General features: G+C 40.6%; 1 protein-coding gene across 3 annotated transcripts in view; it reads left to right on the top strand.

Moving 5' to 3' along the window:
* TAFA1 (TAFA chemokine like family member 1) overlaps positions 1 to 18,490 on the top strand; it is a 207,952-nt gene that overhangs the window by 99,825 nt on the left and 89,637 nt on the right. The window contains exon 1 of one of the 3 annotated variants that reach the window (XM_054280903.1): positions 14,411 to 14,545. The exons of the other annotated variants lie outside the window; for them this stretch is intronic. Coding sequence (XP_054136878.1) covers positions 14,521 to 14,545 — 25 coding nt within the window. The 5' untranslated portion in view covers positions 14,411 to 14,520. Of the gene's footprint in view, positions 1 to 14,410; positions 14,546 to 18,490 lie in introns of those variants that run through there. 3 annotated transcript variants of the gene reach the window in all.

Genomic DNA, 18,490 nt, shown 5'->3' with positions numbered 1-18,490 from the left:
ACAGCTGTCAATCAATCACTGTTGAAATTTACTTCTTTGTTATATGTGGTTAATGGAAAAAAATAGGAGAGCATTCACACAGCCAGAGTGGACTTCATTAGCATATTGACAATAACATTGCACTTCTGGGGAGAAAAAGAGCATTAGGGGAGTTTGGCTTGCTTTCTACCCCAGAGTCTGCATGGAATGGGAGTTTTCCAACCAAGGCATTGAATCTAATTTCCTAACTCTCTAGACTGATAGTGGAAATAGGAGAGGGAGTAGAGAAGGGATTATTTCAAGTGAAGGGTTATTGCTATTGGGACTGAGCAGGACTCTTGGGAGATGCCAGCCTGGCTTTTAGTTTGTGCATTTCACCTTCTTACTGTCTGACTTAGTCTTGATGAACATGGTTATGGCTTTTGTCTGTGTTTTATTTTGCTGAGGACACTTGTCTTGACATATGTGAGATATAAATATATAAAAATAGATTTATAATATACTTGAATGGCTCAGTTAATATTATCAGGATGCCCAGAAGCAGTAGTGCAGCATCTCTGGTATAGATGGCTTTTGTCACCAGCTAAGTCAGCAGCACTTCTAAGTTGTTGCTTTTCACCTGTAGCAAAAATAGCAGTGATAGCAGAGCCCTCTCCAGGTCAGTAACCGGGGACTCTTCACAAATTTCACTCTGCATGAACTGATGTGTGCTAAGCTATTTTTTTAAGGCTTTAAATGCATCGGCCAACCTGTTTGTCACTTTCCATATTGTAGTCAATACAGAGCTATGGTGACTTTCCCAGCTAAAGACTGAAAACCTAGTTCCAATGCTTTGAAATTATTACTTATTACAAGATTCCAAGAGAAAAGCTTGTGATAGGAAGCCCAGCTTTGAAAATACAGCAGAATTCTTTTTCTGTGGTAGCTAGGGAACAGGCTTGACTATCAAGCTTATCCACATGTGTACATATAGATGTGCACATTTGAAATGCGTGTATGTGTATTCTGAAGCTTTTTTAATATATATTTTGTAATCACAGATCAATATTTGTGTTTATATGTTATATGTTTAATTGCATATTAAAAATTTCAGTTCATGCTAAATCATAATTCTTAAATGAAGAACCAAAGTTTTTCCTCCTTGCACAACACATAACCTATAGAGTGTGCCAAGAAAAATACCACAGTTTGTGTGCCAAGGCACTGGAGTTTTTGCTGGTATAAAGAAGTTAAATATAACTCATTTTGTAAGATGTTGTTTAATGAAAATTCTTGCTTTTTTCACACTGGTGCTGTTTATTTTTGTCAAACCCTGGCTGGTTTGTTAAATATCACTAAATGATATTTACAAGTTTGCAATGCTCCCACGGACCAGGTGCAAAGACTTTACGTATCTATCTATATTTTACATGCATATATTCTTTATTATATATAATCAAAATGAGAGATTAATGACAAATTCCCACCTACCCATCATGAGGCATGTCACTGCACATTGAATGTCATCTCATTTTATCTTTATGCAGTTTATTGTCCAGGGAAGTGGATCAGACAATACAGACCAAAAAACTGAATATCCAGTAACTGTCTATGACACTTCACAGCAGATTAAGATTTGCAAACATTCTCATGGACTCATCTCTTGATTTTTCCAGAAACTTCTTCCCAATTCCCAACCCAACACAGCTGAGGTTTGAGTCCTGTCCTCTTTGCAGTCCCAGCCCTCAGGAAGAACCTGTGCTTGTGACTCTACTGCAATAATCTCCATCTGTTTTCAAGTAGCAGCCATAGGTACCTTCCCCTTGCCCATAACTCTTCATTTCTCACCCTTCTGCAGCCACATTTTCAGTGTTGATTTTGCAATTGGACTCTTCACCTGTGGACTGAGCTTTGGGAGGCAAATTCCAACCCCAGACTGGGGAGCCATGGACCCCAAGGAGAGCCATGAGATCACTGATGTTAGAAAAGACCTCAAAGAATAAGTCCAGCCCTCAACTCAGCACCACCACCATCTTCACCATCAAACCATGTCCTCAGGTGCCACAGCCACACATTTTTTTGACACTCCCAAGGATGGTGACTCCTCCACTTCCCTGGACAGCCCATTCCAGTGCTTGAGCACTGAACACTGCATTGTTCAGTGATTTACAAGGCTCTGTCTGGCTCATGGTCCTGGTAACTTCAGCCACTGTCTGGTGGGAAGCTCAGCACTGTGGGAACTGTCAGCATCACTGCAAGCTCTGTGTCACAGGTGGCTTTTCAGTTGTTCGGCTGTTTTCTTTAGGTATGTTAAAAGAAAACTGCATTTTCATCCAATAGTTTTCATTAATTATACACAGCAAATGATTCCCACATAATTTTTCCCAAATTGCCAAGTAGAACTGATTATGTCAGTTTAATTGATTACAGGATGGCATCAGTCAAACACAACTCTCTAAATATTTTCAGCTGCCAAATAGGTTAAACACAGCCATTTATGGCTGAGCATCTCAGCATTTCCTTCTGTGGGTGTTCCTGCCTGGACTGCCCAGGACCTTCATGCACATGTGCAACTCCACCTGCATTATTTCTGAGCAAGGTTACAACATATTATGGGGTGTATTTACATATATATATATATGTGTGTGTGTGTGTGTATATATATATATACACACATATATATATAAGTATAAAAGTATAAATATAAAACATATATAAATATTACATATATACTATACACATAAATATATAAATAAAATATATAAAATTATAAATATATAATATGTATAGTTATATAAATATATATTTATATAACTATGAATATATTAATATATTATATAACATATTTATATTATATATAAATTATATTATCATTTATATATTATATAAATATATGAGACATATATGTATATATAAATATTATATATTTATAGATATATATATCACCTAAGAGTACCTCAGAGTACATCAGTAACCAGTCTGCAAGGTCAGAGTCAATTTTTTCTGCTTAATTCTAAGCTATTTTGGATGATCCAAAGAGCAACTTATCTCATTCACCACATCACTGAGAAATTCTTAATTCTGGCATTCATGTGTAGTTGCTGCATCAAACAAGCTAAATTTATGACAGCAAGTCTAATTCCAGCCACGCTCTTGAGTTCAGTCCACCTGAGCACAAAGATGATTTGATTGATAGGAAAAATGTGTGATCTGTCTGTCTCCAGGGTGCCATCTTTTCCCATTGTCCCTTTGAGCTCTCAGTTCTGACACCACTGAAAACAAAGGGTCAGGTTACTGCTCAAAATGGAATGATTTTATGCCACTTACTAATGCAATTTCCTTGCAGGCAAGCCAAAAGAGGATGGAAGAGGTTGACATGCTTTTATGCCCCTTGAAATGTGGGATTGAAGACCATATTAGCACAAACATATTTGCTCCATCTCTTTCTTCAAATGTATAGCTAATGTGTTCTAAAATTAGTCTGAATCAGGTTTCTCATAGAGTGTTTGAAAATTTTTTACCTTGATTTCTGACATGCGGTATCTGAGCTGTATTTTAAATTTAGTTATGAACAGAGACAGCCTATTGATAGACAAATGATACCTCTGGTGCCTTATCTTCCTGTTATTTTGACATTTTCCTTGTAATTGGTGACTGTGAAACTTGAGAATTAGCAAGATGGAATTATCTGATACAAGGAGAATGCAGTGAATTTTGCAACACTAAAGTGGAACAGAAATATATCCACAACCATTTTCCTATAATCATTTCAGGTGGGTGTTTGTGTTTCAGAAACTGCAATTTATTCTTCATAGCTCCTCTCATCCAGAAGAAATGGACTACAAGGTGTTTTATAGACTGTGGTAATTTAACTTACAGCAATAATATAGGCACAACATGGCAAACAGACCTTCTAAGCTGGCAGAGCAATTAATTCATGATGAACATTGAACACCATGATGAACATTAAGCACCTCAGTAGCCCCAAGATGAAATCCACAGGAGACTGCTGACAGGCCATTTTAATGTTAATCACATGCTTACAACCTTTGCTGTATGAAGGGCTTCATTTACCAACAGCAAACAGCTGAAGAAAGAGAAAATAGGGAAGACAGTGAGGAGTCACTCCCAGGTAAAAAGTTTTACACTTCAAAAATTACTGAAATGGCCACACTGTGCCAAGATGTATCTATTTCCATTTGGATTTGTCACTGATAAGAACAAAACCTTCCTTACTCTTCTCTTTATGGTAAGTGGTCAATCTTGTGGTGTCAGTATGTTGAATTCTGGTATTTTAGGCTCATTCACGACAGTCCCAGCTGTTTCCCACAGGCAAATAAAAATGCAAATTACCACAAAGAAAGTGGAAAAAGTAAGAGCCAGCCTTCTCTTTTGTGGAGTTGGGGTTGTCACCAATCAAAGACAATGGAGGAAATTCCCTAAAATTATCTCTCTGTTTAACAGAGGTAGGTGGGAAAATGTGCCCTCCATTAAGTGGCATCACTTATTGATGGTGTTAGAACTGTGGGTTTGAGTTCAGGGCTTTGGTGAGCAAAGGGAAGGAAATATGGTGGATTGGGACCAGATTTGGTCCCCTTAAAATCACCCAATGGAAATATTTCAGGCACTGTGTGAGATTTGTGCACAAACAGTTGGTTCTGAGAGATTTCTGAATCCTTAAGAGGTTTCAGTGATAGAAAGTGTTTGGGATCTGGTTTGTATCCTTTTGTCTGTCTAATGGGTGTTTTGTGGATTTTTCCTATGTGAGCTTTGGATGACAGATTGTCTTCAATTTCAGTGAGACACATTCAGTCCTCTTGACAGTTCCTTGGGGTTTGTTTAGTTTTTTATATAAACATATACATTTATAAAGCTATGTAGATTAACCAGTTGGGAAAAAAAACCCCAACATTTCTCTCATCATAATGAATATAAGTGCACTCTGAAAGAACTATCACACAAAATGAAGGATGGAGAGTTGTGTGCTGACTCTGAGCTGACAGCAGTAAAAGTTTGGCAGAATACATTGAAACTTCTGTCATTAGAACTATTTTATTGCAGCTGGGAATAACAAGAACTGTGAGAACTGGTCATTAGAGACAATAAAAACAATGTTTGTTTTTTTTCCTCCACATAGGTAAATCACATTTGGAGAGGTAATTGATAAGCTAATGCTACAGAGCCAGCTGTAAATAAACCATCCATCCCCAAAAATGATATATATACTTTCTTCAGTCACAATTCTAAGCCTCCATCAAAGATCTAATTTCCTTCCTTTAGCAGGGGAAAATACAAGCCTTCATCAAACAGTAATCCTTTTAACAGAAATGCCAATTAAAGCTACCCTGTTCTTTATGCTAGATGGGTTCTTACCATCTGTCTTGCAACTCTGTACTGTAAATAAGAAGGAAAATAAAGGATTCTCAGTTTATTATAGCTTTAACTGTAGAAAACAAAATTCAAGCATTCCCCTGATGTCAACAAATATCTTTCTTGGCACCCAGTGGAAGCAGGATTGTACTTCTGCATTTCTGCTTGAATTAATGAGTTTGGGCTTGGTGTTCAGGGTGCAGGGCTGAGAGCCTGAGATGGGAACCTGCAATTCAGGGCTGGCAAGACTTTCCTGTGGGCAAACAGACCTTTGAAACACCTTTGGCAGATGACACAACAGCCCCTGACAGGAGTGGCAGCAGCTAGAAAAATATGGAGTAAAAATTGTGGAGGTGGGGGCTGCAAATTGGGGGTTGGAAGTTTTGGTTCCCTTCCAATCCAAACCATTCCACGGTTCTATGAAATGTCCCTTTACATTGCTGATTAAAGATTCCTTGGAGCAAATCAGTAATTTCTCATCAGCTACATTAAGACCATGACTTATTTGGAAATGGAATGTCTTTTTAGACTACCAAAGCTCGGAGAAATCTTCTGTGCTTTCCTAAGAAGTTGCATCAGAGCAAGGTCCTGAATCATATTTCAAAGTAAAATCTCTGGCATGCTCTCCTTTCTCTATCATGCCTGCCTAACTGCCTCTCCTACAGCTCAAAATCAGGAGATGTGACAATGAACTTCATCCACACCAGATTAAAAAAGAAATGAGAGTCACTGCTTCACTAAGCTACAGCCTATTTTCAGAAAAGTACCATGAAAATAATGAAAAGATGCCCAAGTCCTCTTTTCCTTAATGTGTAAGCCAATTTTAAGTATTCCATGACCCCTTTTCTTTGATTTTTAGCGAGTGATTCATAAGTTTATTTCCATGTCCTGTGGGACTGATATTCTCACAAGCTTTTTCCGTTCTGGCAAAGGCCTGATCAGTTGGCCGAGAGGAAATTGCGCAGAAAAGCTGCAAGCCTCCAAATTTACATAAACTGATTCAAAATGGCATTAAATGTTACTGAAAGTGGTGTACAGAGATCCACAGAGATTGATTTTCCTCCTCTCCACCCTGGTTCTGTTTTTTGGGGGTTTCCCTGCTGTCTGGCAGAGGCACATGGGGCTGGCCCATGAGTGTGGGACTGAGGGTGGTGTCCCTTGCTTAGGCTGGGACATTAATGCTGGCTTTGGTAGATTTCTCCTGTGATGAATTCAGCAGATTATTTTGGCAATTTTTTGAACTTTTTATGAATTTGCAAACATAGGGGCAGGGAGTTCAGAGAGTGGTTGTGTGACTGGTAGAAACATTTGCTCATTTCAAGACAAAACTCTCTTCTTTACTCAAAATACCTTCTTTAAACTCTTCTTTAGATTCAGAAAACGTTTTTTGTAACAGACAGAATGGCAAAAAAACCTGGGGTTTTTTTTTCCACCTGCATATCTTTAGGCAGACCCGAATGCATTTATTCAGGATTGAATTAATAATGTTCTTATCAATGTTATAAATCTTGACAAAAATACCTTTTGTTGGCCCAACTTTTCCTTTTTCTCCCAGCTTTGTCTCATGGTTTTGCAGATTATTATTTCTGCTTCAGACACCTCTTGTGCAGACCTAACCACACATTCCCACAAATTCTGGGTGGGTCAGCACCTTCTCTGGGATTGGAACGTCAAAATTTCAACTCCCCTTGGCACTTGAGGAGTGCAGCAGGAGCCAAAGGACTTCCCATCCTTTTAATAACTCCTTTAACTCTCCCATCTCCAGTTTGATGGCTCCTGTTTTACTGCAGAGTGAGCTTTCCTCTTAAAGTTAATGACACCCTTTGGTTTCTAAGTATGCAGTAAATTGGTCCCAAGGTGTCTTATGACTTTGACTTGTTGCAACATCCACCCCATTCCTTGCAGAGCTTCTCTCATATTAAAGCATCCCTGCCTAGTTTGGGGCAGTGATGGGGTTTCTGTGTCATGCTTTTGATTGTGCCATTGATTGTTAATTAACAATTTGCACATCTGCCATGTTGAGATTGTGTGGACACACATCGAACTCCAAACATGCACCTAACTCAGACAAAACTTTTATTAAGGAAAAAGTTATTATATGCATCATGGAAGTTACTTCCTCATTGAAAAATTCTAAGAAATAGGAGGAGAAGAGGATAAGTTATTCAACATGAAATGTGATGTATTGAAGTGAATGAATCCTGTTCATCAGATCATGCTTTCTTTTCCACCACAGCAGCTCAAATCTTACAATAAGCCTGAGGAATATTATGTGTTTTCCAGACAAAAGCAATCTAAAATATCAGATTCATAATCTGGTAGAATTCTGCTGCCTAGGAAACCTAATGGTATATAAGGATCAGTGTTATGTGATCTGGGGTGGCAATGGATGACAGGATGTTCCTAAGCCAAAAGAATCCATGAATATGTGTAACTATAGAAAACCAAACCTTTTATAATGGTCTTAGGAGAATGTAAAGGAGTTCAGTTACCTTTCCAGCATGTGTAAGAATGCACTGGTCATCTATGTAAAATATGAAACATTTTGCAAAGCAAAAATATGAAAAAATATCATGGAATTAAAAATATGAAAAAATAATAAAATATTTAGAAATGTGTCTTCCTTTGGGAAATTTAAATCCATTCAGGGGAAAAAAAACCCAAAAAAAAGCAGGCTGCACCTTCCAAATGCTCTAACTCCTGCACAATGTGTAGGTTTTAATTTCACAAGAAGTTCATAACAATGCTACAGGTGCCAGTTCATACAAATGAAAACAGAAATTGCAGATCCTCTGGTGGAGTGCCTGTTCTGGTAAGCCATGCTAGTGTTTTGGGCATATCACTTGGCACTCATAAATAATAATAAAAATACAAATAATAAATAGTAATTAATTGGAAGAATGTACTATATAACAAGGAAACAAGGCAAGTGGCTTTCTTGCATAATGAATATAAATAATACCACAGTGAGAGTTTTGACAGTCTTTCTCAGTACCACTTTCTGAAGCCTTTTCTCTGAATGGTCTGCTTGGCCTGTCATTCATGTGGCTTTTGAGATAAAACAGCTCTCCTCATGCAAGCACTCAGGGTAATTACTGAGGCCACTGCTTAAATAACTCTGCTGGAGTGGCTCCATCTGTGAACGGCATGAGCCCACGGAAAATTACTCACTACACTTGTAAAGAGAAAAAGAGAGACACACAGGAGCATTGCAGATAACCTCAGGGCTTGGCAGTAGGTCTGCAACAATTAAATAAAAGATTTTCTGAAGGTGACCCTGTGGATGTTCATTCCTTACTCCTGTCAACAGTGGACCATGATGACAAGGCGGGCAGAAGGTAGTAATGAGACAGTTTGATTGATCAGTGAATGTCAAATTAATTCAGCTGGAAGCTTGCCAGAGCAAAACACAAAACTGCACAGTGGAATAAATAGAAGAGTGGATTTGATACTTTGGCTAGAACAATGCCTTGAAACCATCAAAAGGATGTCTCAGGCAGGAAAAGTTAAAAAATGAGTTCTGTAATGAATTATTTGTCATTCAAAACAAATTTGGTTTTACAACAGAAGATAAAAAGGAGAAGCAAATCTTAGCAGGTTTGCCAAAAGGAGAAGCAATATCTTAGAGAAATGTTAGTGGTACAGATGACAAATATTCATTTATCTTTAGGCAATCTGAAAATTCAGCCTTTTAGATTAAAATCAAAGGAACCAGTCTGGAGTATTCAGTAATTTAAAACATAAAGGAAAAGAGCCCTTTTTTCACCGTGTTTTATATGTACAGGCACGTATCATTCTACAGAGCTTCTTCAGAATCAATCTTGAGAAGATTGGTCTATTAAATATATTTATCTGGATTTGATTGCAATCATTTATGAAATGTTTATGGTCCTGTGGTGTATGCACAGAGGGGAACCCTGGCTTGCTGAGCCAGTGGCAAAGCTTCCCTGACTACACAAGGTGCTGCTACATATAAAATTGTTCCTCTTGAAATCAGATTTTTACCTGATAATTAAATATAGTGGCCATTCTCCAACTTAATTCAACCCATTTCACTCCTATTAGTACAAAAACAATATTCACCTCCTTAAGAATACTCTTGCTTGAGAAAAGGTCTCCACAAAACTTGTGCTTCCATAGAGCTCACTGCTGTAAGGCAACTCCCTTTCCAGGGTGGCTGCACATCCAGAAAACCTTCTTGCTCATGGATGTTATTTGTCATTGACATGATGGGGCTGGGAAGGAGGGGAATGGTGGGGCTGTGGAGAGCTCAGGGCAAGAGGCAGGAAAACCTTCAGCACAGCCCTATCACTTGTAGCATCCCACCTGCTTTTCCCCATGCTTCTGTCAGGTGTTGTCTTTGCAACCAATTTTCTGAAACCAAAAAGCTGGCTCAGTGAATGTGAAATCTGCGCAGTTGTTATGCCAGCACAGAGTTGTATCAGCTGCTGGCAGCCCATAATTACATAGCTGCACACTGTTAAATGTTCTTTTCCACAGCACAAGTGGCATTGTCCTATTTAGACTGTAAATGTAGTTATAGCAGGTTTTTTCTGATGTGAACTCATCCTTGAGTGGGAACTTGCTGCCATTTCCCACAGGTTTGTTATTTGTGCTGCAAGTGCAAGGCAGCAGAGAAAGATTGCTAGCTGGGCTTCATTATCAGCCCTTAATGCATCTGCTGCTCTGCTGCAGGTAGAAGAATTTTCCTTCCAAGTGCAATGCTGATGTTGAAAGCACCGAGAGAGCTCATATAACTAGGGTTAGTTCAATTGCTCAGTGTCTCCTGGGAATTTTCATGCCATCACACTTGTAAATTAATTTCCTTTGGCTATTCTGTGCTCCACTTGTGTTAATTTTCTATGAACATTTCTACAATATGGTTTTATCAATTAAAATATTCATAGGATGACTCTTTCTAGACCAAGGCATATTTGCAAGGTCGACTCTGGTACTTGCTCAAGTACTTATTTTGAAATCATGAAGTGCTCTTGCATTGTATGTAAGAAATCCCTGTTTTTAAAAATGCCCACTGAAAACAGTGGCAGATTAGTGAGAAATTTTGCTCCAGTGTTTGAAGAGTCTCAGGGCTCAAAATCTGCTAACACCAGGAAATGCTGATGGTAAAGCTCTTTGTGCAACAGCTCCAGCACCTTCAGTGGATGTACCATAAATCAGGTTTTGTATCTGGAGGGACAGAAGTAAATTCCTCAAGGTGATTTTTCTGTGAGTGGCCAAACCTGGAATTTTGATGCTGCAAAGGCTCAAAAGCTGGGAGCTCATTCTGCTCAGTGCAGAAGGAGCAAGAGGAGAGCAGTGGTGGGACACGGTCCTGTGGATTCTCCCCACAGGCAGCACTCACAAATCCACTGGTGCTATTCTGTCACAACAGCAGGACTGCTGTGAGCACATCTGGCCCTTGTGGCACAGACTGGAGGGTGGGTAGGAGCAAGACATGGGAATTCAGCCACCAGCTTCAGTGGAAAACAGATTGAGGTGCTGTCTTTTTATGCATTTATCTGCAGTGATTAATTTTTCAGGGAGTGAGGGCAGCCAGCTGCCACTGAGCTCTGTGTTCTGGGCTCCAAGTGTTCGATAACTTCCCAGCTGGAGAAGCCTTTGTCCCCACCTCATCTCTTTTTCGGTCGTTCCCATTATCACTTGATAAATATCTCATGACCTGATGCTCTGTTTTACCCAGACCTGCACCTCAGAGACCTCCCTGCAACTTCTGCTGTCCCAAACCCAAGAATGTAATGCATCAATAAAACAAAATAATGACTTGATGTGCCATGAAGTGAGACCTGCAATACCCTTGATATTGTGTGTTAGACACATTGCAAACCATCACAGACTGCAGGGTTTAATGGCTTGCTGCAGTTCTACTGAAAAACTTTTTTCACCTGAGTAGAAATTTGTCATATATTGTGGAATAATAAGTCAGCCTGATAGAAGACAGAGCCTCTTGATGTGATCTGTATAATTATACAATGCCTATTACATTATTTGCTTGTTGTTTCTGCAGCTGTAAGTGTATCAAAACTCTTGTTTGGGCACTGCCTGCCCTTGGTGAAAGCTCCTGGGTTTTTGATGGTGGTCAGCACATCCTGTTAGGGCAGTGGAATGACTCAGGGGTAAGAAACTACCACATAAAATGCAGGCAGCCAGTTTGAATGTCCTGAGTAGGAGCCTGATCTCTGATGGGCTGAACCACCTTCAAGAAAAGCCAATTTCTTACTACTGTGGGGGGAAGCTCAGGAGTCACTTGGGTGCGTGAGCAAAGGGCTTAAACAATGCATCCTCTGCAAAGGGCCAGAATTATCCCTAAAACTGCAGAGCCCATCTTTCCTCCAGGAGCAGACATCTGCACATTGATAAACCTCACCTGACTTAGTTGTGGCACTGAAACCATCTCTTGGTTTCAGAGATGAAGCAGATTCCTACCTGTGCAGGGAAAGGCACCATACCACAGTTCAACTTCCAAGAATTTCCACAGAAACTTATTTCTGAGAGATTTGGATCTTTTAACTCTCAAGGCAGGAAACCTACTGCTTTTCAAAGTAACAATTTTGTTTGTCTGAGTTTGCACCTCTTGCAGTCTGTCATCAAATGCAATGGGAAGGATCTCAGCCTACCCACTGCCTCAAAATTCCACCTATTCTTTCTTGGAATAAAAATAAGTATGTTTCTCTCCAGTTCATTTACAATAATATCCTCCTCTAATATTTATTGTACATATTCAAAATTTTTACTTGGTCTTCATTTCCAGATAATGTCCTTATGCCTATGTGATAATATTTTGATTTTCCGGCTGATATGCATTTCTCATAATGCAGCACTTGAATGCATAGCCATGGCTCTGAACTTTGAAGAGGTATCATAGGACTGGAATGAACCTGAAAGTTCTTTAAAAGCCTCTCTTATCTTAAAACACTTCATGCAAAAAATCAAGTGCAAAGCATTCCATTGATTAAAGATTATTTAGCATGTTTGAGTAGCTTTCCAAAGAAGCCACATATCTAAAATTTAGTCACATTTCTGTAAGCCTGTGCTGGTGTTTCTGACATGATTTTTATTAATATTAAAGGAAGGGAAATTATTTTGATTTTTCCCAAGAGAAAGAGCAGGTTTTAATGTGGTGAGAGGACAAGCATTTGCTGAGATTTCTGTTGCTATGACTCATTTGCTGATCCCACTCTTTCAGTAATTAGCTGGGATGATTTCTTTTTCTGCCGCTTGGCATTCCCAAAGCGTATGAGGGAAACCCTGGTGGTTTCTGTTTGCAGCAGCTGAGAGGAGAAGGGTGCTGGGTCAGTCTGAGCACAGACTTTGGCCTCATTCCCCACCTGCAGGGTGGGCGCTGTCCCCTCACCCCCAGCCCACTGAAGTGTCAGGTCTCAGCAGATGGATTCGCAGGTGGAGTGCTCCTGCCAGGGATGTGGCATCTCAGGAGGGTCGCCTCTGGGGAGGGAACATTTAAAAGCATATGGGAGGAAAATGCCACTTTGGGAGGGTTTTGCCACCTTGAGTTTCTATATTGGCAGTTGGGTATGAGGAGAGATTACTGCAGGGAGGTTTTCCCCTTCTTCTGAAAAATCCTTGGCTGCATTTTGCGGTACAAAGCAATTTTTAAGTGCAGGGAGGGTGAAGGGAGGGAAGCATTAAAGATAAGGATTATATTAAGGAAAGTGGCCAAGTTTGGAGCCACAGTAGCATGACAAGATTGAGGTAGAAAAGCAGAGACTGATTTTTGATGTGGGATAATTTGACTTAAGACCGTGACTATCACTCCCAGTTTTACATATTGTAATGAATGCAGGCATGCAGCAAGAACAGTTTGGGAGCATCTGATACATGAAAGCATGAATATGATATTAGGTGCTTTTAATTGCTGGATTTTTAGTGTCTTAGGCTCTTTTTAAATAATTTCCATAGTTATTCTTTCTTAAGAAGCTATAAGGGAGCTCTGTCACTCTGCAGAGCGTGTTGGACGTGGAAATGTAGAAAGCAATTGAATTGTTTCTATACTCTATGCTAGAAAACGACTTATTTTGTACAAGAGCAGCTTTTGTAAAGCTTCTCCCTAATTAAGCCACTTCAAGCACCCTTCGGAGCTCAGTGTATACTGGCCTAGGTTCAAGATCTGCTCAGTGCAGGGGAGGGGCACCAGGGAACCCATCACAGGTCTCAGGCACACAAACCCATCTGCTCCTGCCCTGACTTCAGCCTCAGCATCCGAGGGGGTGGCTCCAGATTGCCCCCAGTTCCTCTGGGGCCTCACGGACTCCCAGCTGGCTGGAACTGGGAAAATGGAGATTTCTACCCATTACACACATTGTTCCCAGCCAGGACCGTATTCCATCCAGATGTGCTCTGTTAGGGGTCGCAGTGAGTGGGAAGAAACCCTTTCAATACAATCCTGCTTCACCAGTACATCTGTCTCCTCTCAGCAATATCTGCCAGTCCCCAATAGCCTGATTTATGTGGGTGCTGCTGTCCCCAGACTTCATTGCAATTAAATAGTTACAAATTGTATGAAAATTTAGTCACAATACTGCAAAATTTTCCTTAGGATACTCTAAAGGAATCTCTTCATATGAAGCAGAGGGGGAGAAAAGTGGTAGCTTCACTTAATTCAAATGGAGATGCTTGATGTGCTGATATTCTTGAAAGATTTCTGTCAAAAGCTTAAGTTCAGCTGTAAATATTTCTGTCAAAAAAATACTTGAAATGCAGTGTTGAGGAGACAAATACTAATCTTGGGACTTTGGGGAGATGCATTTATTGAACAAATGCTTATAAAAATTAGGGCAGTTCTAAATAAAGTTGATATCTGCAAACACCACATTAAATTAAAAAAAAAAAAAAACAGAGAGAATTTGTTGTCTTTACTTAAATGAAATAAAGTGGGTAATAGGATGCCCCTTTGCAGCTCATTTGCTGACATTTGAGACACTTAAACACACCTGTGAAGGATTCTGGCCAAAAGAATGGTTGCACTTGAGCAGCTCTAGAAGCAGGGCTGGTGATTTGAAATTGTAAAATTATGGGAAGAAAATCTTCTTGCAGGAAGAGTCAAGGACAACCCTGGAGTTAAAGGGAATTGAATCAGAAATCTTTTGTCAATTATACTCCCAGGCTCCTTGAGAAGAAAGTTTCACAGATGTAAGGAAAAATCTGTCCTTAAGCTTGATGTCCACCATTCCTGAGATGCCTGGTGAGTACTTTTATTGTGACTGTGTTCATGTTTTTATGACTTGTGAGGAGCTTCAAATCTTTGATCTCGTGTAACAGAATGCAACCATAGCACAACACTGAGGAAGGTGCAGGAGCCACTGGGGAGCTTTGTCAGCTGAGGTGGCTCTGCTCGAGAGGGTCCCAGCACAGGCTGCACAAAGAGCAGCTTTGGGAGCAGGGAAACCTCCAAACAAACATCTCTTTCTGATCTCCAGAAATCTGCTTTTGGATAGGGCTCCCAGGTCTCCTGATACAATTCCCCAGCATATTCAAGAAGAAACATCCAGGTTTCTGATGGAGATTATTCTGTCTCTAAACACTGACTGATTTTCCTTGCCAGAGATACCTCACACCTGAGCAAGGGGGGGAAAAAGCACATATCAAAATGGTCTTTGTCTCTTTTTTCTTTTTTTAATAATCTTAAATAAATGAAAGGTACTTTGTGTAAAATAAATTATTAGGAAAATAAGCTTTCAGTGCCACAGTACCCAGTTCTCTACCATGGATATTCATAGAATGATATTCAGCTCTAAAACACAAATATTAATGAAAAAGAGGATATTAATAAAAGCAGCCTTCTCATATTTAGGTTGTTTTTGCTTTGTTTTTTTTTCTTCAAGTTGCAGAGTTATTGCTTTGCAAAAGCCATTAAATAGCTCCTGTAACTGCACTCTCCGTTGGAGAAGGATGTCATGTCTAAAAATGTTGTCACCTTCAAAATACTGTGAAAGTCAGGGCCAAGTTATTTTAATCAGGCAGTGCTGGAAGTTGTGGGTAGAATCATAATGGGGAAAGCAACATTTACCTTTATATGGCCAATGCAGTAATCCTGGCTCCTCTGGGGAGTCACTCAGAATTACGGGGATGCTGAGATTAGTGTATTACTAAAGCATTTGACAGTAACAACAGCCACAGTGTTGGCTGTCTAATGCATTAATAATACTTAACATTTCCTAGTTGTAAACCCCCTTTTTTTACAGGTTTCTTGTGCCTGTCCTTCCTCACAGCAGCCAGCTCCAGCTGGCTTGAGACATGGAGGGATAGGAAAGTTTCCTTAGGAAAGTGATTGATTGAGGTGAGATTGGGGCTCCTGTGGGAGACAAAGGAGGCTGCCAGGTTCGTGCTTTGGAAAATGCCACTGAACAACAGTCAGGTTTTTTATAAAAGAAGAGACCTTCTTGTTTGGGAGTGATGTGACACTGTGCAGGAAGAAGCTGATGGTGATTCTCAGATGAAAGGTTAATGAGGAGTCATTTTGTACCAACATAAAATTCAGCTTGCACTGATGGCTTCTCCATTTGGAAAGCTCTTTTTTATTTTTTTTCTTGCAGAGGAAATCACAATAGGCGAGAGCTGGAATAAAGGAGATTTCTTACTCATTCTCCTCCAACTAACCCCAGGCCTCTCAACTTACACCTTGTGCTGCTTTCTCTCATTTGCTGCATTTGCTGCCCCCTCCAGCTCTGATGCCAATTGTTAAACTGCATCCCATTGGCACTTTTCAGAGGCTTTGCTAGCAGAGTCACATCTCACTCATGGAAATTCTGTTCCAGAGTCCCTTCCCTTATTTATTTATGCACAAAAGCTGCTTTTCAGGAGGAGCACAGACCTGAGCAGGAGGTTCTGTGACAGGGGCAGGATTGCTGGCAGGCACAGCAGAATGCACAGCTCACCCAGGGCCTGGGTGTTGCAGGGAGAGGTGTGCTCAGGCTGGGCTTTGTTTGCAGGGTTCCATTAACAGCATTCCCCCCCACCAAGCCTTGTGCAGGGAGAGCTGTGCTCAGGCTGGGGTTGTTTTGCAGGGTTCCATTAACAGCATTTCCCCCCCCCCTCCAAGCCTTGTTTTGTCCCAGAGCCCCAAAGAGCATCCTGTGCCCACCCAGCCTGGGTAATTAGCCTGGCTTCCTTGGCCCCTGTGCCCCAAGCCAAGGCTGCCAATCTCCCTCCTGTTCCCAGCCAGCTGAACAGCCCTTCATCGTGCTCTAAATTGACTTTTTGGGAGAGCTGCAGTTCACCTATTCTGCCTGGCTGCTCTGCTAACAAGGCTCAGCTGCCTTCTCCGGGCCTTGACAGGCTGGAGAAGGATTTTCAGGGCTTGGCTGAGTTCACAGGCTGTGGAACAGCTGCCAGTAGTACCTGAGGGCTTCTGTCAGTGGCTTCATCTCTCCTGTGAGAGCCTTCCTGTGCATGTCCAAAATAGGCACTTTTCTCATTGAAAAAGTGAAAGCACCCTCACCATCCCTAAAACCTCTTCCCCCTTCCTTGACTTCTCACAAAACTATCCAAGAAGTGTGGCAAGGAAAATAATGAACCTGTATGTGGTATTTTACTGCTGTTTTCTAACTGTGTATACTATGTCAGATATATTGAAAGGAATGGGATTTATAACACTATTATGGTTTTGATAGTTGGCCCTGTCTGTGGCTAATCTTATTTTTTTCTCTGAGCTCCCCTGTCCTTTGTTGCACTCTGATTTGATTTTTTTTTTTTTTTTTGCAATGTAGTGATATCAATCTCTAGGAGGCAATGTTCAGTCACAATTAGAATTATTAGATGGCACTATTTATAAAATGAGGCCAAAGTGACTAGGTAGTTATTTCCTTTTTTTTTTTTTTTCTTTTTAGTAGTTACAGACTCATTAGAGAAGCCTCATCCACTTGTAGCAGGCAGGCCAGAGCACACCTTGTTAGTGTTTAGTAGGAGAAAATCCTGGCATGAGGCAGCAGAGGTTAGTTACAGATGTATTTTGTGATAGATCTAAAGCTCTCTATTTTAACACTTGCTCTAAAGTAAAGCTGCTGAACCATGGCTCTGTATTGCAGTACATTAAAATGCAATGGTAATTACCCTCATTATGAGAACATCTCCTCATATCTCTTGAAATCCTTGCTTAAAAATGTATTAAGGGGGAACACACCACTCATGCAGTCCACAGAATGTGGGGGGTGAAGGGTAGGAGTGCAAAAGTACATTTATGGACAGCAGAGGTGGTGAAGAGATGTCCCTCCCTGGCTGAATTCTGCTGCAAAATGCCATCTCAGGAAAGGTCTAATTCAGCTTTCACCAGTGAGAAGTTTCCTTTGTCCTCCCTGGAGTCAGCACTTGGAGAGCCCCCTTTGCCTTACCCAGGCCTGGTACAGGAGTGACAATTAAAGGGTTTTTGTGCAGGTGTGTGCTCACCTGGAGCTCCCTCACACAGGTTCCCTTCTGGCGGTTCTGAGGTGACAAAGTGGAAGGTGGTTTAGCTGGAAATAGGGCTCATTAAAAGTCAGGTTTGTGTTTCCAACCCGGCCATGCACACAGGGGAGAAACAGTTCTTGTGCCTAGTGTGTAACCCACAGGATTTGGTTTGAAGAGCTTTAGCAGCCTGGAGACAAAAGAAGGAAGCCTTAATTAGCAATAAAACAAGCAGGTTTTCAGCCACCCTGTACTTGGTGGGATACAAGAAGGCCTTGCAGTAAGAAAACCCGTTGATCTACTGAGTTTCCATATCTGCCACGTCCTAGGAAAGCTGTTCTATTGAGTGAGAGAACAAAAATAGGATATATCTCCATCCTGAGCAGTGCTAGTGTGTTCTGCAGTGTGCTTCCTAGCAGGGGACAGCAGTTTGATGAGGATCAACATCTGATCCTTCCAGTGCTGTGGAAAACTTTGCTGACATTTCTGTGCCTTGCAGTTTGCTGCTCCTTCGGAGCCTCCAGGAGCTGTATGAGCTGAAAACCAGTCAGCTGGGTAATTGTGGTAATTAAAAGAGATGTAAACTTTCAAAGTAGCTGACACTTAGTCATTACACCAAGCTGTCATGCTTGACTGAGCTAACGTTAATTCCGATATCCCATTATATCTTGCTGATATCAGTTTAAAAGATAGCTGCTGTGTTTCTCCAGCAACTTGCAGCTACAGTCATAAAAGTATTGATTGCAGT

Source organism: Melozone crissalis, unplaced genomic scaffold, assembly GCF_028551555.1.
Source record: "Melozone crissalis strain CALT ecotype California unplaced genomic scaffold, PUWL_Pcris_2 ptg000029l_1, whole genome shotgun sequence".
Classification (NCBI taxonomy): Eukaryota; Metazoa; Chordata; class Aves; order Passeriformes; family Passerellidae; genus Melozone; species Melozone crissalis.
This window is presented reverse-complemented; position numbering and strand designations above follow the sequence as displayed.